At 53.6% G+C, this 24,457-nt stretch overlaps 3 protein-coding genes across 16 annotated transcripts; all 3 read left to right on the top strand.

Moving 5' to 3' along the window:
- The first annotated feature begins 1,488 nt into the window (after positions 1-1,488).
- On the top strand, positions 1,489-13,703 carry CLIP3 (CAP-Gly domain containing linker protein 3). Of its 2 annotated transcripts, none has more exons than XM_081030721.1 (14): positions 1,489-1,646; positions 1,952-2,173; positions 5,207-5,346; positions 5,435-5,528; positions 5,741-5,902; positions 6,310-6,428; positions 7,312-7,548; positions 9,699-9,834; positions 9,988-10,113; positions 10,762-10,905; positions 10,974-11,097; positions 11,304-11,368; positions 11,712-11,784; positions 12,164-13,703. In XM_081030721.1, the coding sequence occupies exons 2-14, from the start codon at positions 2,011-2,013 to the stop codon at positions 12,216-12,218; spliced, it is 1,638 nt and encodes a 545-aa protein (XP_080886847.1). In that variant the 5' UTR covers positions 1,489-1,646; positions 1,952-2,010; the 3' UTR covers positions 12,219-13,703. The 2 variants fall into 2 exon arrangements, with proteins under 2 accessions (XP_080886847.1, XP_080886848.1); XM_081030722.1 differs by having other exon boundaries at positions 1,491-1,646; positions 1,935-2,173.
- Positions 13,704-13,912: 209 nt separating this feature from the next.
- ALKBH6 (alkB homolog 6) lies at positions 13,913-19,365 on the top strand. 11 transcript variants are annotated; one of them, XM_081030726.1, is made up of 7 exons: positions 14,111-14,192; positions 14,953-15,062; positions 15,342-15,410; positions 16,742-16,802; positions 17,170-17,321; positions 17,524-17,640; positions 18,931-19,365. In XM_081030726.1, the coding sequence occupies exons 1-7, from the start codon at positions 14,168-14,170 to the stop codon at positions 19,192-19,194; spliced, it is 798 nt and encodes a 265-aa protein (XP_080886852.1). In that variant the 5' UTR covers positions 14,111-14,167; the 3' UTR covers positions 19,195-19,365. The 11 variants fall into 11 exon arrangements, with proteins under 11 accessions (XP_080886857.1, XP_080886852.1, XP_080886860.1 ...); XM_081030734.1 differs by having other exon boundaries at positions 17,504-17,640; XM_081030730.1 differs by having other exon boundaries at positions 14,117-14,192; positions 14,953-15,031.
- Positions 19,366-19,516: 151 nt separating this feature from the next.
- Positions 19,517-24,290, top strand: SYNE4 (spectrin repeat containing nuclear envelope family member 4). Of its 3 annotated transcripts, none has more exons than XM_081030725.1 (8): positions 19,517-19,895; positions 20,068-20,218; positions 20,723-20,866; positions 21,077-21,256; positions 21,352-21,600; positions 22,428-22,505; positions 23,078-23,125; positions 23,228-24,290. In XM_081030725.1, the coding sequence occupies exons 1-8, from the start codon at positions 19,768-19,770 to the stop codon at positions 23,432-23,434; spliced, it is 1,185 nt and encodes a 394-aa protein (XP_080886851.1). In that variant the 5' UTR covers positions 19,517-19,767; the 3' UTR covers positions 23,435-24,290. The 3 variants fall into 3 exon arrangements, with proteins under 3 accessions (XP_080886851.1, XP_080886849.1, XP_080886850.1); XM_081030723.1 differs by having other exon boundaries at positions 21,077-21,271; XM_081030724.1 differs by having other exon boundaries at positions 21,077-21,271; positions 23,078-23,136.
- The last annotated feature ends 167 nt before the right edge of the window (positions 24,291-24,457 follow it).

Here is a 24,457-nt window from a genome sequence, read left to right as displayed (position 1 = left end):
CAGCACCTGGATGATGAGAAGGAGCTGGCCTGGAAGCATGTGGCCTGGATGTTCCAGGGACAACAGCCCCTGCAAATGTCCAACATCTAGGGTGTCAGCTGGAGGAGGGCATTGTTGCTATGGAGAAAACTGAAGCAGAGAGGGAAATGAGTGTGGGGGGTGGTCGGGGTGTGTGCAGTTTTAGAGCAAAGGTCTCACTGAAAAGGCACCAATAAGTAAAATTCTAAAAGAAGAAAGAGGGAACCTAGTATCTGGGGAGGAACATTCCAGGCAGAAGGAAAAGCCAATGCATAGATCCTAGGGTGAAGAGGAGCAAGGAATCCAATGTGGCTGGAATGGAGTTACTGAGGGGGAGAGTGAGGAGACGATATTGGAGAGATGATGGGAAAGTTCACAAAGGGCCTTGTGGGCTGTGGTTGAGAACATTGGCTTGTACCTGGAGTGAGGTGCAGCAAACCTATGCCTGAGTCGAGGAGGGCCCTGACGTGATAGGTGCTAGGTCCCTCTGGCTGCATGTAGGGAGCAGGCTGTGGAGGAAAGGGAGGAGCAGGGAGAACAGGGAAGAGGTTGCTGCCATAGTCCAGGTGGGAGAGGATGAAGGATAGACCAGGATGAGGGCCTGGGTGGGGGGTGAGGAACAAAATTTTGGAAATATTTTGGATATGGAGCCACTGGCCCTGCCTGTTAGGAGGATCAGGGGTAGAAGACAAAGTCACCCAACCCTATTTAGGCTAGGGTTACTGTGGGCAGTGCAGGCCACAGCCAGGCAGGTGTGACAGACAGCCAAGGAAGGCCTGGGTCCTGGGCTGGCTCCAGGCCTTCCTGGGGAAGGTAAATGTTCTGAGAGGGTTGGAGGGGTCCATTGGCAGATCTGTCCCCTAGACCCTGCTACAGCCATGTAGCGTGGTGACAAAAAGCCCAGACTATAGCCAGGCTGTCTGGTTTCAAGTCTTTGCTCCATCACCTACTTGCTGTGCGCCCTTGGGCAAGTGGTTTAACCTCTCTGGGCGTGGTAAGTGCAATGTGACAACTATGTGATGATAATGACGAAAGCTGATGACCATAGGAATCATCCCTCTGAGACACCCCCTTATATAGAGCAATCGTGGAGAAGGGGCCAGCTCTGAAATCTGAGAGAAAATACCCATCACCACCAACACGGAGATCCCCTTCGCTAACTGGACCGGTTTATAGGCCTACAGGAAGGCTCCATCACGGGCGTGGGGGTGGGGGTCAAAAAGAACTACGCCCACTTTTACATCCCTCTCTCTTTGCCGTCTCTGCTTCATCTCTCCCCTTCGTCTCCGTGTCTGACATCCTTCTTCGAGTCCACGGTTTCTTCCTCTCCGCGCGCTCTGTGTCTATCCTCTCTCCCCGCGGCTGCCACCAGCCTTTCAACTAATGCCAGCAGCTTCCCAGTATCTCCTCCTCCCCACCCCCGTTCCCCCCCACCGCGCCTGATTAGGGGTAACACCGCGCATGCGCCTTCAGCGCCCCTCCCTCTCCACCCCCATCCCTCGTTGAGTCTGGGCCTCGTCCCCTTCTCTCTGTCTCCCTATCCTCACCCATCACTTCCCCCGACACTGACACCCCATTATTCCTGTACCCCTAGTATCAGCTTTGGTCTCCAGCCCGGTCTTCCCAAGGTAAGATGGGTAGAGGGGAGGCTCTCGGAGAAGGGGAGGGGCGAACCATCCTGTATCCTGAGATAAACAAACCCGGGGAGGGGGCGGCCTAGACTCCCGGGATTGACGCGAGAAGAGAAGAATGGGGGGCTGGGCCTGGGAGAAGTGAAAGGCGCTGGGCCCACATACCAGGGTCCTCTTATGGGTAACAGGCATCCTTATGATTACTCCAAATCCAGAACTGGGGACGTGGGGCCCTGGGAGCTTCTGTAGGCTGAGATCCCGGGGCCTGTGGGGTGCCCTCTCTAGCTGACCTCTGCCTCCAGGATTTGCCTGAAGGCCACCCCCAACTCTGCATCCGCCCCCCCGGGGGCCACCGAGGACCATGACTAAGACAGATCCTGCCCCAATGGCCCCACCGCTCAGGGGGGAGGAGGAAGAAGAGGAAGAGGATGAACATGTTCCCGAGGCCCCCAGCCCCACCCAGGAGCGAAGGCAGAAGCCTGTTGTGCACCCCTCTGCACCTGCCCCTCTCCCAAAGGACTACGGTAACCATCCTCCCCGCCCTGGAATCTAGCTTGAAGCCTTGGATGGCTAGGGAGGTTGAGCTGAGCTCTGCTGATGGTGATGGTGGGAGGCTGGGGTATTTGAAAGTGGTCACAAGGAATCCTAGCTGCTAAGTCCTTGGATTCTCCCCCCCACCCTTTCATTAATTCATCCATTCACCCATTGGAGAATGGAATTGGAATAATCCTAATCTTTGGTTCATGATACATCGTTCAATCATTTAGTCCTTCGACAAATATTTGTTGAAAGCCTGCTGTGGATCTGGCTCTGTGCTAGGAGCTGGGGGCACAGCATTGAGCAAGACAGACCCAGTGTTTGCCCTGAGAGAACTCACAGGCGTCAATAATGACCACACACAAATAAGTATAAAAATATAAGTATATAATTACAAGACATCAGAGTTGTGCTTGCCAAGAACTGAATGTTGCAGGAGCTTTTAAAGACATGGTTTCTCTGAGGAGGTATCATTTGAGGGAGACATAAGGATGAGTTGGGGGTTAACCAGGGAAGGTTTGGGAGAAAGGGGCCCTAGCGGGGATAACCACAGGAGTAAAAGCCCTGAGTTAGGCGTGGAACTGAGAGTGTGGTCTCTTGGAGAAACTGAAAGTATCTAATCATCCACTACGCAATATTTACCCATTACTACGACTCTGTGACAAGCTTTATTCGAGGTGATAGCGATTTAATGAGCAATCCAGGTGTGATCCCTGCTCTCAGGAGAGAAGAGACTGAATAATGAACAGATAAATAAATCGTGTAAATTCAGATTAGAGTGAGTGCTGTGAAAGAAAAGATGGAAATATAATAGAGAATGGCTAGAGGGCAGCAACTTGAGACAGAGAGGTCACGGTGGGTCTTTCTGACAGGTGGCATTAAGACTGAGACCCAGAGCACGAGGTGGAATCAGCCATAGGAGAGCTGGAGAAAGAGTTCCAGGCAGAGAGCAGCAAGTGCAGAGGCCCTGGGGCAGGACTGAGCTTGGAACAGAAAGCTCGTGGAGCTGCAGTTAGGGAGTGATCAGAGATGAGGTTAGAGGTTGGCAATGGCTAGATCTGGAAGAGCCTTAAAGGCACAGTGAGGACTTTGGATATGTTCTAAGTGTGATGGAGGGAGAGCATTTGAGGCAGTGTTTAAAAGCAGAGGAGTGGCAGGTCTGATTTATATGTTTAAAAGCACCCTCTGTCCCCAAGGTAGAAAAGGTGGGGCTCAGCTGGAGTTGGGGGCTTTATATAAGAGGGACCTTTTAGAAGACATTGGCTTTGAGGTTCAGAAACTAGGCACCAGGTTCAGAGAAGAGGCATTACCAGGATAAAGCAGGACGTCTGGCATCTGTGGACATGTCACCACTAGAGGAGGATCAGAGAAGCAACAAGTTGACCTCAGTCTGATACAAAAATAAGAAAGTTACCTGGATGTCCGGGGCAGCTGGTCCACCCTGGTAAATGGGAAAATCTCCTTTGGAATACACCTGGATATGGCAGGAGTCTTTGGCCTGGTGGGAAGTCAGAGGGTTTAGGCTGCCCCCCACCCCACCCCACCCCACCTACCCCAGGAATACTGCTTGTAGAATAAGTATACTGCTTGTTCTACAAGCAGTATTGGTCACAGAAGGTGAAGGAATCTGGAAATGTGGCCCATTACAGAGAGAGGGCTAAAGTGGACTCCAAGAGGAACTCATGCATTTGTTTATTAAATCCATACATTAATTCAGCAGAGATCGACTGAACACCTACTGCACGCCAGGTTTTGTGCTGGGCCTTGGAGTTAAGGGAGGAACTAAGGCAGAATGGGAACATAGTGTTTGTCCTAGTGAGGGAGACAAGTGAGAAAGTAAGAGAAGAAAAAAGGGCAGAAGAGAAAGAGGAAAAGAGGGAAGGAGAAACAGAGGGATGGAGGTGTAAACAAGTTCTATTAAGTAGTGATATGTACTGTGATTAAAAAAACAAAAAAGCGTAGGAGATGGAGAAGGGCAGAGGTGCTGATTTAGACAGGGTGGTGGAGGAGGCCTCTCTGAAGAGGTGACATTTGAGCAAAGACCTGCAAAGCCTTGGGAAGGTCTGCGGGAAGACTATCCCAGGCGAGAAAAGCAGCAAGTGCAAAGTCCCTAAGACAGGAATTTGCCTGGTGTGTTGGAAAGACAGAGGAAGCCAGTGTGGCTGGAGGGGAATGAGTGAGGAGGTGAGGGGAAAGAGCAGACAAGGCCAGTTAGTGCAGGGCCTGTGGGCAGTGGTGAGGACTGTGGTCTATATTCTGAATGTGAGCCAGGGCAGGGTTCTGAGCCAAGGTGGGCTGTTTTATGACTGGGGATTTTAAAGGACACAGGCTGATTCCTGGAGACACCTTCCATGCGGCACTTCCCTGGGCTCTGGATCATTCAATTCATCCACCATGCACTGAGTTCCTGCCATGTGCCAGGCTCTGTGCTGGGTGCTGATGTTACTACAGAGAGCAATTCTCATCAGAATCTAGTGGAGGGAGATGGAAGTCCCTTTAGGTACCACCCTGGCTGGCCACAGGTTAGATCCTAACCATGCATACATTTTATGTGGTCTGCCCAGCATTGAAAAATTGGGGAGATTTTTCTTAAAAGCTAGGGTTTCTGGGTTTTATTATGATTATTTTTTACCCTGGAGATTTAGCCAACCTGTGCCCTTACTCTGCCAGAGCAACAGTGGGTTAGAGATATAGCAGCCCCCTTGGGTGCAGAGACTTGAGCATGCTACACCCCTTACCCCTTACCACACTCTTCTTTCAAGGGGTGGTGTTTGCTCTTTATGGGAATTGCCCAATCTGCCAATTTTTCAAGACATACTGGGCATCCAGATTTTTCTGTGAAAACTGCTGACTTTGAAACCTCATGCTGGCCGCATGGAATATACCTGTGGCCTACGTACCACTACGTGAGACCCTACATTAGAGAGCATCTGAAAGGCAAAGACGTAGAGCTCCCTGCCTCAGGATGGGAGGACGGGGTCAGCTTGCCTGGGATGACGTTGGATCTCTCGCCACCTCAGCCTTCACTTTCTTCGACCCCAATGACCCGGCATGCCAGGAGATTCTGTTTGACCCACAGACCACCATCCCTGAGCTGTTCGCCATTGTGCGCCAGTGGGTCCCCCAAGTTCAGCACAAGATTGATGTCATCGGCAATGAGGTAAAAACACTGGGGAAACCATAGGGGGAGAACATGGGGTCCCTCACATGTTCAGGTAAGCCTCCATGGACCTCTGGTACACCCCCAGATTCTGCGTCGAGGCTGCCATGTGAACGATCGTGATGGGCTGACTGACATGACTCTGCTCCATTATGCGTGCAAGGCTGGGGCCCACGGAGTTGGTGAGGGCCCAAACCCCCAAACCACGGGCCCCAAAACCAAGACCCCCAGACCCAACAGCCTCAAAACCACCCAGAACCTCTGTCCTCAGGTCCCTATCCTGAACCCGCAGCCTAAGACCCCACAGTACAGCCCCTGAGGCCCAAGGCCTTCCCCAGGCCCTGGGACCATGCTCTGGAGGACAGCACGCAACCTCACCGAGACTGTCATGCAGGGGACCCCGCGGCGGCAGTGCGCCTCTCACAGCAGCTGCTGGTGCTGGGCGCAGACGTGACTCTGCGCAGCCGCTGGACCAACATGAACGCGCTGCACTACGCGGCCTATTTCGATGTTCCCGACCTCGTCTGTGTGCTGCTGAAGAGCTCACGGCCGCGAGGTGAGGGGTTAAGTCCAGGCTTGGCGGTGGGAGGCAGGACCCAGCAAGAGAGGAGGCCTGGAAACAGAAGGGTACCCAGGGTTTTGGGGCAGGGGACATGGAGTGAAGGAGGAGGGATGCCAAGTGATGGGGCCAAACTGAGGCCTGGCTGGGTGGGGAGAGGGGTCCAGATTGAGGAGATACTGGGAGGCCAGAGGCAGGAGGCATGGGAGATGGGGCTCAGTGTCCACCCCACAGGGCCGGAGCTGGCTGGGAGGCTCATGGCTGAGAAGGGAGGGGCAGGGCTCTGCAGGAAGCACTAGGGCCTGGAGGGGGTTAAGAGATGGACTTCTGGAAGCTGGAAGGTAGGGGGATGGCCGGGGTGCCAAGGGCTCTCACCTGAATCTCTCCTCTCGCCCACCACCCAGTGGTGAATTCCACGTGCAGTGACTTCAACCATGGCTCAGCCCTGCACATTGCTGCCTCCAACCTGTGCCTGGGTGCGGCCAAATGTTTGCTGGAGCACGGTGCCAACCCTGCGCTTCGGGTACTGTCACCCTGGCCCAGCTCTGTTACCTTCCTTCTCCTTTCTCCCCACATTTCTTTCCAGGCCAGCAGGCCTTTGCAGAAGATGAGGGGGGCCCTGATCATTTGTATCTCTGGAAGCTCTCAAAATATTATAAAAATCATCTATACATTCAACAAATGAAATAACAGCTGACATTTACTTAGTATACATGATATGTCAGGCGAACTGTATTATGAGCACTATTTTACAATGGGGAAACTGAGGCAGAGACAGTGAGTGATTTGTCCAGGGTCACCCAGCAAGAAATGTCTTCCAGTCCTGGCTGACTGTGTCTGTAGACAACATTTTGAGATCATGAAGAAAGTCTAGTTGAGCTCCTTGGTGAATGAGAGGATTGGACCCCGCATAAGTCTTCAATATGACTTTGACCTCAACCTATCCATTTCCAGGTCCTGTCCCCTATACCCATTACGCTGAAGCATTCCAAGCACAGATATCTTGGAGTGATACCTGTGCCCCGTCTCTCCTTTCCCCTTGGCTCAGTTGGACCCCTGGCCCAGTGCTATAGGAGCCCATTTTCAATGTTCATCTCTCATATGGCCCCATTCCTGGCCTGGGAGAGACGTATAGCACTTAAGTGTAACCTTCATTCCTTATTGACTCCACCCCTAGTGCCACCCCCAATTACTTGACATCCCCAGCCTGAGGTCTCAGGGGTGGACTTCCCTGGGGACATGGTCTGTATCTTAATGCCCCACTCCTTCTTATTCCCACGTTGGCCCAAAGTGTGACCTCGTCCTACCTATGCTTCACCTGGACCTGGGGTCTAGGGGCATGGGCTCAGTGGGGATGCAGCCTATGCCACTGAGTCCTCACCCTCTCTCTCCCCATTGGCCCACAGAACCGAAAGGGACAGGTGCCAGCAGAGGTGGTCCCAGACCCCATGGACATGTCCTTGGACAAGGCAGAAGCGGCGCTGGTGGCCAAGGAGCTACGAACGCTGCTGGAGGAAGCTGTGCCACTCTCCTGCTCTCTCCCCAAGGTCACGCTACCCAACTATGACAACGTCCCAGGCAATCTCATGCTCAGCTCACTGGGCCTGCGCCTGGGAGACCGTGTGCTGCTGGATGGCCAGAAGGTCAGGAACTGGACAGGGTGGGGGAGGGCAGAACTCAGGCCTCATCCCTCGGAGCCGGGTCCTCGGGCAGCGTGCAGACTTGCCCCTTTGTCCTCCCACTCTCCCAGGGATTCACACAGTATTTATTTCACCTAACGGTTCTGTGAGTGCCTCTTCTGTGCCCCGCCCTGGGCTGAGGTCTCAGTCCAGGGGGAAGAGAGATCCATCAACTGACAGCGACAGTCCAGAGCAGCTGTAGCTATCATGGGGAGGCACAAGCAAAGGGTGATCTGTGCAGTTCTGCTCCATCTGGGTCCCCCTGGGCTTTGTCCCCAGTTAGGGCCCACCTCTGCTCCCAGAGTGGTCAGTACTTTGGGGGAAAAGTACAGATCAGAGTGGTTGGGGGTGTGATAGGGATGCATTCTTGTGAAGATGAGGAGGAGTGAGCCGGGAGAAGAGTCTCAGGTAGTGGGAGCAGGTCAGAAGGCCCAGAGGGCAGAGAATCTTCATCCAGGCATTCCAACTTCGATTCATTTACTTGGGTCCCTCAGGCTCCAAGCTGGACCCAGCCAATTCTTGGGAATAAAGGGCTGTGTCAGCCCCAGCCCTGTTCTTATGGAGTTTCATTTCTAATAAAGGAGAAACAGTCAATAAACTAAACCCATAACATAATTTCTCGCAGCAACAAGGGCTTTGAAAACCATTAAATACTTGGATTTAGTAAATTGTCGCTGACTGAGAGTAAAGATGGTTTTAGCTGGGGTGTTCCAAGAGGGCTTCTCTGAGGAGATGATATGTGAGCTGGGATGGGAAGGAGCTCACCCTGCAAAAATCGGGAGCCAGAGGAATAGCAGGTGCAGAGGCCCAGAGGAGAGAAGGAGTAGTGTGACTGGAGGATGAGGTGGAGCTGTCAGCAGGGGCTGGATCACACCAGACCTGAAGGCCACTGGAAGGAATCTGCATTTTGTTTCTTATGCAGTGAGAAATCATAAAAGTCACATTTTGTTTCCTAATCAAGGTTTGTGCATGTAGCAACCCCACCTGGAAAGCTTTCTGTCCATGATTTAATCAAATCCATGTGACAATTCTGAAAGCAGGATGGGTTCACTGTCCTCATTTTACAAACCGAAGACTGTAAGTGGCTCATAGAGGTGAAACCCTTTGTCTGAAAATATGTAATAACCATCCCTGCCCCTTAGAAAAGCAGGATAACACAGTGGTTATGAGCTCAGGCTCAGGGATTTGCTCCGGCACATCTCACCAGCTCTGGGGCTTGGGGCCAGTGATTCTGCCTCTCTGGGCATCAGTTTCTTCATCTGTACGATGGAGCTAATAACAGTACCCACCTCGGGGTGGTATGAGGTTTAAATTAGTTAAAATGTGTAAAGTCCTTGGAACAGGGCTCAGTGCATCCTAAATGCTCTTTTTGTGCCTGGCACTGCTCAGATCTCCCCATCAACCTTCCAAAGTAGGCACTCTCAATGAGCCCATTTCATGGACAAGGAACTGAGGCTTAGAGAGATGAAGGAGACTCGCACAATGGTAATAACCACACTCTACTGCAGCTAAGCAACTTTACATATGTTAAAAATGTTTCAAACAGACAGTCAGCCTATGAGGTGGGTTGTTATCCTCATTTTCCAGATGAAAACTGAGACCCAGGAGGTCTCTGGACCAAAGTTAGAAGAGTAATAATAGTCAACACTTACTGATCCCTTACTCAGCATCTGGCCCTGTTCTGAGGACTTGCATTTCTCTAGAACAGCCCTGTCCAATAGACCTTTCTGTGATGATGGAAATGTTCCGTGTCTGTGTTGTCCAGGGAAGTAGCCACAGCCACATGTAGCTATTAAGCACTTCAAATGTGGCTAGTTTGGGAAAATGAAATTTTAACTTAATTGTAGTTAAATTGTCATATCTGACTGGTGGCTATTTACTGCACTCGACAGAGGAGCTCTATAACAATCCTATCAGGTGGGCACAATGTTTGTTCCTATTTCACAGGTGAGGACATTGAGGTACAGTGAGGTTAAGCCACACAGCTAGTAAATGGTGATGTCTGAGCTGAGATTTGAGCCTGGGGCTCCCTCGTCCACCTCACCATGCTGCCTGTGTGGGAGTGATCTAGCATGGCCTCCCACGGTCCCTCCAAGCCTGTCTTGTTTCCTTAGACAGGCACGCTGCGGTTCTGCGGGACCACGGAGTTCGCCAGCGGCCAGTGGGTGGGCGTGGAGCTGGATGAACCTGAGGGCAAGAATGATGGCAGTGTTGGGGGTGTCCGGTACTTCATCTGCCCTCCCAAACAGGGTCAGTTCCACCGGGGCCCAAAAGGGTTGGCGATGGGGTCCACTCAGTAGTTCTGATATTGCGGAGTGGGTAATGAGGGTCGGGGAATGATGGTGGGGCAAGGCCATAGGGCAGAAATTTGGACAACTCCCAGCCCAGGCTCTGTCCCCCCAGGTCTCTTTGCCTCTGTGTCCAAGATCTCCAAGGCAATAGATGCCCCTTCATCTGTCACCTCCACACCTCGGACTCCCCGGATGGACTTCTCCCGTGTCACAGGCAAAGGCCGCAGGGAACACAGAGGTCAGAGGGGGGGGCCCTAGGGGTGAGGAGAGCCAGTCTTGGGGATATTTTGTGGGTAGCCCAGCTTCTGTGACTCAGTTTCTCCTCAGACCTAAACTCCCTAATTTTAGAGGATGATCTCTGAATTCCTGAGTTTTGTGACTCAGTTTCTCCTTTCACTTAGTACTGGCCCCACCTAGTTCTTGGAAGGACCCGTGGGTTTCCTGCTTTCTATGACTTAGTTTCCCCTCAGGCCCAAAAGTTTTCCCCCAGTTTTAGGGAAGAATCTATAGTGTTCTTGGCTTTAGTGACATGTGTTATCCTCAGACCCCTCTCCCTCCTGCATTTTAAAAGGACAATTTTTGGTTTCCTGATGTCTGTCCCTCAGTTTTTCCCTTGGCCCAAATATCCTCAGCTTTAAGGAAGAATTTTGGGATTCTCCCGGTTCTTGACTTAGTTTGCCCTCAGGCCTAAAGCCTTCTCCCGTAGTTCTCTGGCAGCTGGGATTGTTTCCTTCCAAGCCCAAAGCCCTGCAATTCTGGGGAAGGCTCTGGAGTTCCCTTGATTGGAGCCAGGACAGACTTTCTGCCTTGGGCTTTCTGATGGCATGAGGTCCCGTGGGCTGGTGTCTGGGAGCCCCACCCCCACCCCCGTACCCTCCACCCCCAGGCAAGAAGAAGCCCCCATCATCCCCGTCTCTGGGCAGCCTGCAGCAGCGCGACGGAGCCAAGGCTGAGGTTGGAGACCAAGTCCTCGTAGCAGGCCAGAAGCAAGGGGTTGTGCGCTTCTACGGAAAGACAGACTTTGCCCCAGGTGAGGATGGGAATCTGGGCTGTGGGGCAGACAGAGCCTAGAGTCATCCTGACACTCTCTTGCTGCAGGTTACTGGTATGGCATTGAACTAGACCAGCCCACAGGCAAGCACGATGGCTCTGTCTTCGGTGTCCGGTACTTCACCTGCCCCCCAAAGCATGGAGTCTTTGCACCAGCGTCCCGAATTCAAAGGTGAGCCCAAAATCTGACCTTAACCCGAGGTATCCCCCAGAACCCTGATCCCCCTCAGGTGTCTCCTCCTCTTAGACCAGCAGGACAGTGTGGATACCTACCCCCACACATGAGCTCTTTCCATGTGGGCTCCTGGCCTCCTGGCCCCCAGCTCCATGTCAGACCCTGACCTCTGGCTGTGACTCCTCCCACCCATGTCTCCCCAGGATTGGTGGATCCACTGACCCCCCTGGGGATAATGTCGGAGCCAAAAAAGTACATCAAGTGACAAGTGAGTTGAGGGCTACAGTGTGGGGAAGAGTGTGGGTTTGGGGGTAGGAAGAAGGGTCATGCTATATGTCAGTGACGCGATCCCCAGTATTTAACTGGGGCCACGGATCCAGGACGCTAATGAAACAATCCCAAAGAGGCTAGGTGCTTTGGGATATGGGGTGTTAATGACAAGGCTCTGGGCAGGCACAGAGCACATGGGTAGGTATTGGGGGACACAGAATATTATTGACAAAAGAGGTCCAGGTGGGTATTGGGAATGGAGGGTTCAGAAGCTTGGGTGGGTATTGAGGGCACTGGTAGGTCTGTCGTCACCTCACCTGAGACCCTGCCCTCCACTTCAGTGACGCAGCCCAAACGCACCTTCACGACAGTCCGGACCCCAAAGGACATCGCATCAGAGAATTCAATCTCCAGGTTCGTAGCCAACCCTGGCCCCGTCTTCTGTGGGATATTGAGGAAGAGGCTTCCATAGGCCATTGGTCACAAGGGTCTGGAGCTCTGGTTGGGGCTGAAAATAGAGGTTAGGAAAACGTGTGACTAGTCAGCTTACCCAGAAACAATCTTTAGGGATTGAGGCCCCACATTGAATTCTGGAGAATTCAACCTTTAAGGGGCAGGTAAAGGAAGCAGAATACCTTCTACCTGCCCCTTAAAAGGAGCCTGAGAAGGCACAGCCAGAGAGGTAGAGGCAGAATCCAGCAAGGCCAAATCCCAAACACTTGGGGAAGAGCTGAGGGAGATAGATCCAGATGTTCCCGCCCCTGCATCGGGGTGACACAGTTCTCCTTTCCAGATTGCTCTTCTGTTGCTGGTTTCCCTGGATGCTGAGGGCGGAGATGCAGTCTTAGAGGCCCTGGATGCCTGACCAAGAGACACAGCCTCTAGCATTTCCTGACACAAGGAGCCCCCAAGTCACCCTGAGATAGATATTCCCAGTAACACATTCAGAATAGAGATCCCCCATTAGCCAGTCCTCAATCACTGAGGTCCCATTATTAACAGATTCCCCCATGAAAACCCCCCAAATACAGACCCGATGTTACCCAGAATGATTCCCCGAGTGTAGCACCTTGAGGCTAGTCCCTATCCTCAACCCCTCAGAGCAGAGCCCCCATTAACAGATTTCCACATCACCCCAAATTAAGGTGACCTCCACATAACGCTACATAGCAGAACATTCCTGAGTCACTCATCACTGGATAAGAACCCTCCCATCAAGTCCCCTTGAAATAAACAGATAACACCTCCAGAACAACAGAGTTACAGACCTTTATGTCACTATCCCACATTTACCATCAGCCCCCTCAAGATGTGATCCCCCATGGTCACCCCAAAACCTTTATACTGCAATCAGAGACCCCCCCTCCATTAATAAAGATCCCTGTTCTAACCCTTCAAGAAGAGACTCGCATTAACCAGCCCACTGTCACCTCCAATTTACAGACACCAAAATAGTCCTGGAAGTGCTAATTACAGGACCCCCAAGCCTTCCTACCCACTGCACCCTCAACAAACCCCCAGTGCCTTGTATGAAGCCCACCCCACACGGCCCACAGCTCCTGTGCTGGCCAGGTTCCCAGAAAATTGTCTATTTTTTAAGTAATGATTTCCCCCTCTGGGGGACCCCAAAATTTGGAGACCCCATTCTGAGACTGGGGATCCCAAACGCCAGGGTATACGTCCCAAGCTCCCCTGTACCCCTAAGTCCTACAGCCTTTAGAAGACCCCAAGGCCCTAATTCCCAGGACCCCCAAACCATGGAATCCCCAAAACCCCAGGGATACCCAATATTAAAAATCCAATCCCAAGTCCCCAGGAAACACATCATGGAGGTCCTTGTGCCTGGGATGGAGGAGACTGCGGTCAGGATATGCCTCCCGGGCTCCCACTGCCCCTCAAGCCCTAGTCATAGGCACCAGTAGACCCCAAACAGGAATGCTCATCCCTGAAAACTGGAGGACCTCAATGCCCTGATCTCATTGATCTCAAGACACCCAAATTCCAAGAGCCCTAGCCGCAAGAGAACCCCAAATCCTAAAACCTCCATTTGTAATACATGAAAGACCCCAAGGCCTTGAGGGGAATCCCAAATCCTGGAGCCCCCCATTTCAATCTATGTTTTGGTCACAGGTCCAAAACACCAAATCTGAGTCACTGGCCCCAAAGGACCTCACCCAGGCCAGACCAACAGCCTGAGGGAGACCCTGAAGGCTCAAGAGTCCAGGGCGAACCTGGAGCCCTGACTGTCACGGACAGCTCACGACTGCCCCTTCACTGCATGTCCCTGAACTCAGCATGACCCCTGCTCCTTTCAATAAAGACGTTTCTATGGCTTCTCTGTGTCAGGCCAGTGTTTGGGGAGTTCCGGCCCTGCCTCCCTAACCTTTGATGAGGGAGGATGGGAGAGGCAATCTTCAATCTCGCTTCCCTGCTGCTTGGGCATAGGATGGTCTAGCCTGCGGGAAGTCCTCGCAGTCTGGCCTCCTTCCTGCGGTCGCCTCGGCTGCCCCTCCTATCTGGGCCAACTCCGCAGTATGGACAGGTTCCGTTCTGAAGCTCTGATTGGTCGGTGCCAGCAGAAGACGTCTCCGAAAAGTCCCCAGTGGCTCAGAGGCCGTGAGGTAAACAGCCTATCCCTGAACGAGGGTGAAGGGACCGAGCAACCCTGAGTGACAGCGCCGATTGGGTGGAAGGCGGACCCTTAAGGGCTTTGAGAGTTCCCATTGGTCTGAGGACTCCTACGTCAGGGACGTGGAGGCGGAAGTGGCTGGGAAAGGAATGGGGGTGTTGAATTTGGATGTTGGAGGGGACGCTGGTGGACGGTCAGTTTTGTGGGTGGAAGAGGGCGGAAATAGAGGTCCAAGGGAGCTGAGGGTGGGGATCCAGGGAAGCTCAGATAGCGGTCCGAGGAAGCTCAGTGTGCAGTCCTAGGAGACTCAGAGGGGTCTTCAGGAGTTCAGGAAGGAAAGGTTGGAGAGGAGTCAGGCTCGGGGCTATATAGGTCCAAGGGTGCTGCAGTGAAGGGGAGCTCGGGAGGGAAAATCAGAGGGTGTCCAGAATGGGGAGATCCAAAGAGACTGGGTGGACTTGTCAGAGGAGACTCGGATTGGGGGCACAGGAGGGTTCAGAATGGGGCATCTGAAAGGGCTTGCAGCCGGAGGGGGGCCCGTGGGGACTGAATGCTGTTAGGGAATGGGGCTCATGGCTGCAGGTCGGAAGTTGTTAGGGTGGGGTCTCAAATTAAGGTATTTAAAGGGGCTCGGGTACAACCCTGGACCCTGTGTGGAGCGCTGGAGAACGGCTTCCAGTGGGGTGACAGGATGTGAAAGGCTTGAGAGAGCAAATATGTGTAGTTTGATAGGCCTTTGGTGGATGGAGTTTGGGTGAGTGTTCTGGGTGCTCATTGTGTCCGGGCAAGGGGTCTGGGTGGCTTTTCAGATGCTGAGGACTCAGGTTTTAGAAACCAGGTTAGTTTGATTAAAGGGCGGAGGTGAGGCCCTGGCCCATGACAGAAGAGAAAGCAGGGTTATAGCCTGAGCGTGGGAGGCTTGGTGACTTCAGCATGTCCTCCCCTTCCCACAGGACTGGGTGCATGGAGTTGGTGTCGATGGAGGATCAGGACTCCAGGGTCCCAGCCCTGGAAACATTCAGGGTGGAGCAGGTGGTCAGGACTGGGGGTGCAGAGGGCGAAGGTGGGGACTAGAGGCGGGAGGTAGAGTGGGCATAGGCAGGCTGACTCCTGGGTTTGTGAGTTGGTACTGTCCCCTCCAAGTTCATTCTGCCTCGCAGGGCCCAGCCCTTCCCTCACACCCGCTTCCCACCCCCAAAATGGGCATTGGTCACTTGACTTCAGGTCTGGGCCTATCTGAGGACATCCTGAGCCTCACTCCAGACGGAGGGACTGCTCAGCGATGCTAGGGCACCTGTGTAGGTCGAAGGGCCCCACCTTCAGGGGGATCTCTCTATCCTAGGCACCACCTGTAATCTACTATGTCCCTGACTTCATCTCCAAGGAAGAGGAGGAGTATTTGCTTCGACAGGTGACCCCATGTCCTTCTGGTCTGTTTTCCCCCATATTTCCAGATCCCAGGTCCTGTGTAAGAACCCCCAAGGCTACAGTGAAGGTCCTGGCAGTAAGCAGAGTGCCACACAGCACTCATCCCTCACCTTCCCTATTCCTCTCTGACCTGCTGGGCCTGTAAGTGCTTTTCCCAGGAGGCTTAGAAGAAACCAAACTGATTCTTAGAAAGGAGGTGTTCTATGGAGCTCACACTCCCTGTGCTGAGATAGGCTGGTCCAGATTCCAAAACAAGGATGTTATTGAGATCAGATTCCTAGTGCTGGAACAGCACGGGGCAAGCCCAGAGCCTCAGAAACAAGGAAGTTATAGAGCACATACTCTCTGTGCTGAGATATCCCAGTTCAGGCCCTTAATATTTGGGGAATGAAGAATTTGCAGTGTTCAGATTTCTGTGCTGAAGTAGCCCAGACCTCAGAATGTTACAGTGTAAACTCTTCCTCTGATGAGATAACTCAGCATAGACTGGAATCTTGGGAACAAGGTTTCCAAGCATAGACCACCTGTGCTGAGATAACCCAGTCTGTATTCTACTTTTAAGGTTTGGGGAAAACAGAATTTTCAAAACAGAGTCCTGGACTGGGAGAAGCCCTTGCAGCCCCAGACTCTTAGTTATAGAGCACAGATCTTCCCTGTGCTATCCCAACTAGTCCTGTCTAGTTTTGAGCCCCAGGAATACGTTAGCCACAGAAAACAGACTTGTGCTGTTTTCTTGCAGCACCCCCACGGGCTGGAACATAGCCCGTTCCAGCCCCATTCCATAGAGGGAATGAGGAGATTATTGAGTAGAGTGTAGACCTCTTGGAATTCTCGGAGATTGCCGATTCTAGATCCTTGGGATCTTGGCAGTGGAGAATTTTCAAAGTACTCTTTTTGCTCTGCTGAGATAACACAACGTAGCACATTGTCTCCCCCAGGTGATGGGAACAAGGAGGTTCCAGAAGTCAGAGTATTCTGAGATAGCCCAGGAATCAGGAAATTACATGGTCTAGACTATTTACTGAGCTAAAAGAGCCCAATCTAGGCCAGGCCTCTGAGTATATTCAGACCACAATTGTGTAGCCCTGGTTCTTTTCCTTAATCCCAGTAAACGCAGGTAGGATTTGGGGCCAGCAGCCTCCACAGGGGAAAGGGCAAACAGCAAAATCCTGGGAACTCTCTATCCCAGAGAAAGAGCCCACAGACCCTGAGATGACCCATTTCCACCCCAGGTAAAGACCCGGATGTTGGCCTGGGTGGGAGAATCAGAGAGGGTGGTCCTGAAAAAGGAATGATCCCCTCCCTACCTCCCAGGTCTTCAATGCCCCAAAGCCAAAGTGGACCCAGCTCTCCGGGAGGAAGTTACAGAACTGGGGTAAGTATTCCCACCTGAGGGCATGGGTGATTTGGGGACGTGGGCCAGAGCAGGTGGTTCAGGTCGGTTTGTCTCAAGATATCGGGGGCCCTTCACAGTTCAAGGGTTCCCAAGGGCCAGGAGGATTCTGAGGGGTCAGTGGAGTTCCTGAGGGGTTAGGGAATTTTCTTACAAGTTGGGGGTCTCAAAGGATCCAGGGGTTTGGAGGCATCAGAAAACCCTTTAAGGCTTGGGTGGTAATCTCCAAAGAGTCAGGGGTCTCTGAGGAGGTCAGTGTACTACCAACCCCGGGAATATCCCTAATGGGAGCTTCAGGTACCAGGGCTCCTTGGTTGGGTGCCCTCAGGACCCCATTGCCCTCCCTCAGGTGGGCTCCCCCATCCTCGGGGGATGGTTCCTGAGCGACTGCCCCTGTGGCTCCAGCGCTACGTGGACAAAGTGTCTGACCTCAGTCTTTTTGGGGGTCTCCCAGCCAACCACGTCCTTGTGAACCAGTATCTGCCTGGGGAGGGCATCATGGTAACCACACACCCTAACCCCAACCCCCAGACTGCTGATCCACAGGGCATCATGTTGACCCACCTCTACTCTCATTAAGCAGCCACATACCCCAACCAAGCATTTACCCCACCCCCATACCCAGCTGGGGAGCCCCCCTTGAATCCCAGAGGTTGCGGGGTGTGGACTTCTGCCCTTTCCAGCCCTGGTGCCCATTCCCCAGCCCCACGAGGATGGGCCACTGTACTACCCGACCGTCAGCACCATCAGCCTGGGCTCCCACACCATGCTGGACCTCTACGAGCCGCGGCAACCAAAGGATGATGATCCTACAGAGCAGGTGGGCCCTGGGACACTGCCCAAGCCATTCGTGGGCACTCTGACATCCCACATCTTCCAAGAGGCCCCAATCTCACCTGCCTGCAGCATACCCTGATATCCTCCCAGACACCTTCCCCTGTTCCCTCATGGAGTGCACCCACACCCTCCCAGACCCCCAGCCTGTCTGCTTGCAGGGTGCCCTAGAAATCTTGACATACACAGACACCCCCAATACCCCCACCTACCAATTGGAATGCCCCAGCACCCTAGAGATCCCCTGGCTCCACACATTCAGAGTGTTCCAGTAGCCCAAGGTCCATATACCCCATGCACGGCTCCCGGATTCTCCAGCAGACACCAATATCCTCAGGTACCCCAACACTATTCACTCGTGGATGTCCCTGATGCCCTCCCAGATATCCTGACACTCCGCCCACTGCACAGGGCTCCCTAACACTGACCTCCTTGCCACTCCAATAATGTGATCTGCTGTGTAGGGCATCCCCAGATTCACCTTGGCACCTCAACCCATGACTGGCTGGTCAAAGACCCTCCCACCCCACCCCCCATAGCCTGACTGTCCGTCCTCAGTGAGAACTGCTCATGACAGCAGCTTCCCTGACCTTTCTCTGATGGTGCATTTCTTACAGTCCAGTGTTCACAGAAACACCCGCCCAGACACACACACACCCACACCCACACACACACCCACACACACACACACACACCCTAACTCCACTGCTCCTTAGGACTTCCCTTTTTAGCTCTACATGCTCCTAGATACCCCCCACACACTCCCCTCACCCACCCCCACCCTCACCCTCACCCCACCCCACCTACTCTGCGGGTGTCCTCAAACATCCTGATGTCCACAGATAACACCCAGACCACTCTGGATCATCTCTGCCTCACTCTATCCCCCTCTCCTCCCTACTTTCCGGCTTTTGTCAAGCCATCAGCCCAGTTCTACCCAGTTCCCTGGGACTGTTGATCCCCCTGTCCCCGCCCTAGCCGCTTGGAGATTCCAGTTGCAGTTCCCTTAGACGCCCCCCATCTGCAGCCTAGTTCCTGCTTCACCCGAGGGACTGCTAATCCCCACCGGCACCCCCTTCCTGTTCCCGGTAGCCCTGGCCCTGGCACCCGCGGATTTTCATCCCAAAGCTTATGTCCCTGGGAGCACGCTTGCCTCTCAGCCTTTGCCTCTGGGGACGCGCTGACCCTCGCTCCCTGGACTCCCAAAGTCTGCTAATTTCTCGCCCATCCCAACCCCGACTTCTGGAGACCCACTGACCGTCGACCTGCCCCGCAGCCCCGGCCCCCTCCGCGGCCGGCCATCTCGCTGCTGCTGGAACCGCGCAGCCTGCTGGTGCTCCGGGACACCGCCTACACGCGTCTCCTTCACGGCATCGCAGCCGCCCGCGTAGACCCGCTCGACACCGCCTCCCTGCCACTCAACGCGGCTGCCTGCCCGTCGGCGCGGCCAGGAGCCTGCCTGGTCCGCGGCACCCGTGTCTCGCTCACCATCCGCCGGGTGCCCCGCGTGCTGCGCGCCGGCCTCCTGCTTAGCAAGTGACACCTGGCCCCAGGACCCGCTGGGCTTCCCAGGCTCTCACTTCCTCCGGACAGCTGCGATCCTGCAACCCTGAAATCCTGGGGCAGAGGTTTCTCCCCCTGGTTATTTTCCCAATAACTTTGTGGGAATCACAGGCAAAGGCCCCATTTCAAATAAACCAACAAAAATCTTTCTTTGGCTTTGGATTTTTGGGGGTGGGAGGCTAGGTGCCCTGTTCCTGAGGGGCGCTGTGTCTGGGACCTTAGATAACTAGTGTGGGCCGTGGGAGTCAGATGTATGGGTCCAAGACTCTTGAGAGAGCAGGGTTATATCTGGAACCGCCTTGGGTGGGGTGCAGTTAGCTTGGGAAGATAAGCTACTGGTCCGCTAGGGAGGAAGGAGTTAAGTAGTGCCACTGCCATCTGAGCAGGCATCGAATTACCTGGGTCCAGGTTTCGCTTGGAAGGAGGTGGAGCTGAGCCTGCCCCTGGGCCTCCAGCTGCCACAGGCCTTGGTGAGTCCTACTGTGGAGGTGTGTGTGGACACCACTGGCTAGGAAAAGGGCTCCTACAGACTATCCCCAGACCTCCAGCTATGGCCCTGCCCCCACCTCTGGACCCTAGACCCTCTTCGGAGCCCCTCAACCACCCCCCTGGAGCCCCTAGGGAAGTGGACATTGCCGGAAGCACCATCTGCCCTGCTTCTGGAGAGGAAATAATCAGGTAGGGCACTGGGGGTCCTAACAGACTGGGGGCAGTAGCAGGGGTGCTTTAAAGGTAAGAGGTACTGTGGCTGTGATCACCTGGGGAGAGGGAGCTGGGGGCAGGGGTAGGGTTGGGTAGATAATAGGCACCCAGGCTCACCAAGGGCCTATTAATGTCTTCTACCTCCCAGGCCAGAACACGCCCAGAAACTGGGGCAGGACTCCTTGGACCCTCCCGAGCACTTCCAGGGTGGGCTGAGGGACACTGAGCCTACTGCTGGTCACCCCAGATTGCCAACACCCTCTTCCCATGAGGACTCGGCTGTGAGCAAACACCGTGAGGTGAGCTGAGGTGACCCAGGCCCCTTGTGCCAGCCCCCACTTCCTCTCTGTCCCCCAGAATCTGGCCTCCACACTGGGGATGAGGTGATGATTCTGGAAAAGTTGGGCACCTGTGGCGGGAGGGACACTCTAGAATATATTCTTTACCAATCATTGTAGAAGTTATTTCAAACTGAGAGAATTATTTTATCATTGGCCGTGGTGTAGTCCCATTCTTTGTGGGGGTATCCAGTTCCACCACCCCTTCCCCAGCCAGACCCCCAGACCCCATGTGTCCAAGTTTCCAGGAGCCTTGAAAACCTGGAGACTTTGAAATAGAGGTCCCCAGGCATTGCTCCACTGGGAAGGATCCAGGTGGGAGCAGCCCTGGTACAGACCCAGAGATGGACTCTGCTACAGAGAAGTATCCAGAAGGCGGGAATCTGCAAAAGAAGGGTGGTAATGGGAGTGGGGGCAAGGTCTTGTTTGGTGCACCAGCACTGACTCAGGCCCTGTGTTCCCCAGAGCCCCATCTCTGGCTGGGAGGTATTGGAGGCTGAGCAGGACAACCTGCACCTTTGCTTGCTGGGCCTGCGTCTCCAGCTGCAGGACCTAGAGCGAGGCCCGGGGCCTTGGACATCAGCCCAGAGCGGGATGGTCCAGCTGCAGGTGGGCAATGGGAGGCCAAGATGTGGGAGGGCGGGCAGAGATTCAGGAGTGGGTGCCTGTTTCTCTGTGTGGGAAATGGGTTTATTCTATGTTCCAGGTGTCTGGGTAGGAAAGTGGGGCATGTAACTCCAGGTGCCAGGTCTCTGGTGCCCCTGGTATGTGTGGCGGGGGTTGGGGGGTAGGTAGTGGTGTCCAACCATGTGTCCACAGACCCTACAGGCAGACCTACGTGGGGCAGCTGAGAGAGTGGATGCACTGCTGGCGTTTGGTGAGGGGCTGGCACAGCGGAGTGAGCCTCAGGCCCGGGCATCCCTGCAGCAGGTCCTGAGGGCATTCAGAGCCCACCGAGACAGCATCTTCCGGCGGCTGTGGCAGCTGCAGGCCCAGCTGGTCAGCTACAGCCTGGTATGGCCCACCCTGGCTGTCCCCGGCCCTGGTGCCAATTCCACAACCCCCATGACCTCTGACCTCTGTCTTCTGACCAGGTGTTTGAGGAGGCCAATACACTGGACCAGGATTTAGAGGTCGAGGGGGACTCGGACTGGCCAGCACCTGGTGGGGTCTGGGGACACTGGGCACCCAGTAGCCTCCCCACTCCCGCAGAATTGGAGTGGGACCCAGCAGGGGACGTTGGGGGCCTCGAGCCATTGGGGCAAAAGACAGCCTGGACACCAGGGACTCCCTGTGAGCTATGTGGCCACAGGGGCCCCCAGAGCAGGGGACAAGGCCTTGAGGTGAGAGCAGGTGGGGGACATCTCCACCCAGGCACCCATAGGATACCTCTGTGTACCTCCTAGAAAGGTCCTTCCATCTCATGGAGGGCTGGTGGTTCTGTCTCTCCTTCTGTCTCTCTCAGTGTCTCTTTCTCTCTTGGTGTCTCAGTGTTTTCCTCCCTCCTTGCGTCTCTTTCAGTTTCTGTATCTTCCTCTATCTCACTCTTTCTGTTTCTGTCTCATCTATGTCTACATTTCCTCCTTTACTCTCACTCTCCCCCTGGCTTACCTCACTACAGCCATACTGGCCTCCTGACTCTTCTTCAAACATTCCAAATTCACTCCCGTTTCAAAGCCCCCAGATGCATGCCCAGCTTGCCTCCTCACTTCATTCCAGTCTCTCCTCAAATGTCAGCTCTTCACAGAGGCCTGCTCTGGCCTCCAAACATTATCACTCCTTATCCTCTTTGTTTCCTAACAGCACTTACCACATCTTGACATTATACATTTATTTATTAATTTATGGTGTCTCACTCTTGCTAGAATAAAAGCTCCATGGATGCCAATACTTAGCCTGTTTCCATTGCCATTATGTCCTCAGCTCCTGGAACAGTGCCTGGCATGTAATAGACACTCATTAAATATTTGTTGAATTAATGAATGAATAATGTCTCTCCTCTCTTGGTTCCTTTGGCACTGCCCCTCTCTTCGTCTCTTCCCAAGATCTTTCTCTTCCCCCAGAATCTCATCTGTATGACACCCCCCATGGTGGCCCTTCCCCAACCTTGGGTCTCTTTGTCTCTTTGTCAGTGGTTCTCCCAGGACCCCACACCTCTCTTCCCCCACAGGACATACTTATGTCGGGTTTCAGCCACCAGAAACACTTAGCAGGTCACCGAAGGCGCTCCCTGCTTCGGAAGTCTCAGGTGAGCTGGTCTTCAGCGAGGTGTACCACTTGGGAATCTCAGACTCGGTCCCTCCCTCTCTCAAATCTACTTCCCCAAGGTGGATTCCTTCTCAGCAAAATTGCTGCCCCAGAAGCTACACATTCACTTTCCACTAATTTACCCACCCAGAAGAAGAAGCGTGCCTCTGACCTACTAGCACCAAAGTTCCAGGGCTGACTCCACTTGCCCAGCTTGTGTCATGGCCTATCAATCACAGTGGTCAAGCCAACGGAGGGCTCTGATTGGCCAGATCTGGATTACATGCCCAATCATGGTGGTGGAGGTGTGGGGTTAGGAGAGCAGGGAGGTGTGACACCCCTGCTGCCAAATTCAGCCACTGTTACCAGCAAAAGGAGGATTGGCTGGAAGGCACAGATAGACATCCACTACACTTGGAGATATTCCAAGCCCATGAAGGCTCCTGGGGAATCAAGGGGGTGCCAGGAAAGGAGGAGAAATAAGCCCAGCCCTATAAGTCTATAGTAGTAATGGAAAGTCCACACTAAGTGTCACTTTCATCCATTCTGCTGCTGGCTGCTATCTATCCTTAGGACAAGAAGAGGCAAGCATCTTCCAATCTCCAGGATGTGATGCTGGAGGTAGATTCTGGGTGAGATGCCTGGGAGATGGTCTGGGGGTGTAGGGGACAGGGCTCATGGTTGTAGCCCTCCGTGCATTTAACACTGCATTTCCCTTCACAGAGCCCCCGCTCCTGCACCCAGACGGCCCCTGACCTTCCTCCTCTTCCTCCTTGTCCTCTTCCTTCTCCTGGTGGGTGCCACATTGCTCCTGCCCCAGTCAGGGGGCCCCTGCTGCTCTCCCGTCCGACTGGCCAGGACACCTTACCTGGTACTCAGCTATGTCAATGGTCCCCCCCCAATCTGAGTACACAGCCCAGACATATGTAATAAATGGTAACTGTCAAAGGATGTGTCTTGGGCTGCTATCACAAAATAACATAGCAGGGGTGGCTTATATACAATAGAAATATATTTTTCACAGTTCTGCATCCTGAAAAGTCCAAGATCAAGGTGCTGGCTGATTCAGTATCTGCTGAGCGGCTGCTTCCTTGTTCATAGATAGCCATCTTCTTGCTGTCTCCTCACATCGAAGAAAGGGCAGGAGCTTTCTGGGGTCTCAAAAGAGATGAAGGGCACTAATCATTTCCATGAGGGCTCCGCCCTCATCACCTAACCACCTTCCAAAGATTCCACTCTCTAATACCATCATGATTAGGATTTCAACATAAGAATTTTGAGAGGACACAAGATTCAGTCTACAGCAGGATGTACGAGGCTATCGGGTGCTTCAGTACTCAGAATCTGGAATAGAGCCCTGATATATCTGGAGAGCTCCCTCCACAGATCCCTTTGCGTTGCGCCTGGAACACAGAAATGACAGCCCATCACACCCTGAGACAAAAATTCAAGCACAGGGGCCGGCCCGGTGGCTCAGGAGGTTGGAGCTCCGTGCTCTTAACTCCAAAGGCTGCTGGTTCGATTCCCTCATGGGCCAGTGGGCTCTCAACCACAAGGTTGCCGGTTCAACTCCTCGAGTCCCACAAGGGATGTGGGCTCCGCCCCCTGCAACTAGAAAACGGCAACTGGATCTGGAGCTGAGCTGCGCCCTCCACAACTAAGACTGAAAGGACAACAACTTGAAGCTGAACGACACCCTCCACAACTAAGATTGAAAGGACAACTTGACTTGGGGAAAAAAAGGCCTGGACGTACGCACTGTTCCCCCAATAAAGTCCTGTTCCCCTTCCCCAATAAAAAAAAAAATCAAGCACAAGTAATTTATTTAGAAGGTGATCCTAGGCAGATTGATAGGCGAGTGGGGAAGTAAGCCGGGGAAGAAAGCTGATGAACTGCTTGCTGCTCTGGGCACCAGGGGTGCTATCCCACTAGGGACCTGTAGGAGACTGTATG

Source organism: Rhinolophus hipposideros (assembly GCF_964194185.1).
Source record: "Rhinolophus hipposideros genome assembly, chromosome: 21".
Taxonomy (NCBI): domain Eukaryota; kingdom Metazoa; phylum Chordata; class Mammalia; order Chiroptera; family Rhinolophidae; genus Rhinolophus; species Rhinolophus hipposideros.
The sequence above is the reverse complement of the archived record's forward strand: the minus strand, read 5'-3'. Positions and strand labels throughout refer to the sequence as shown.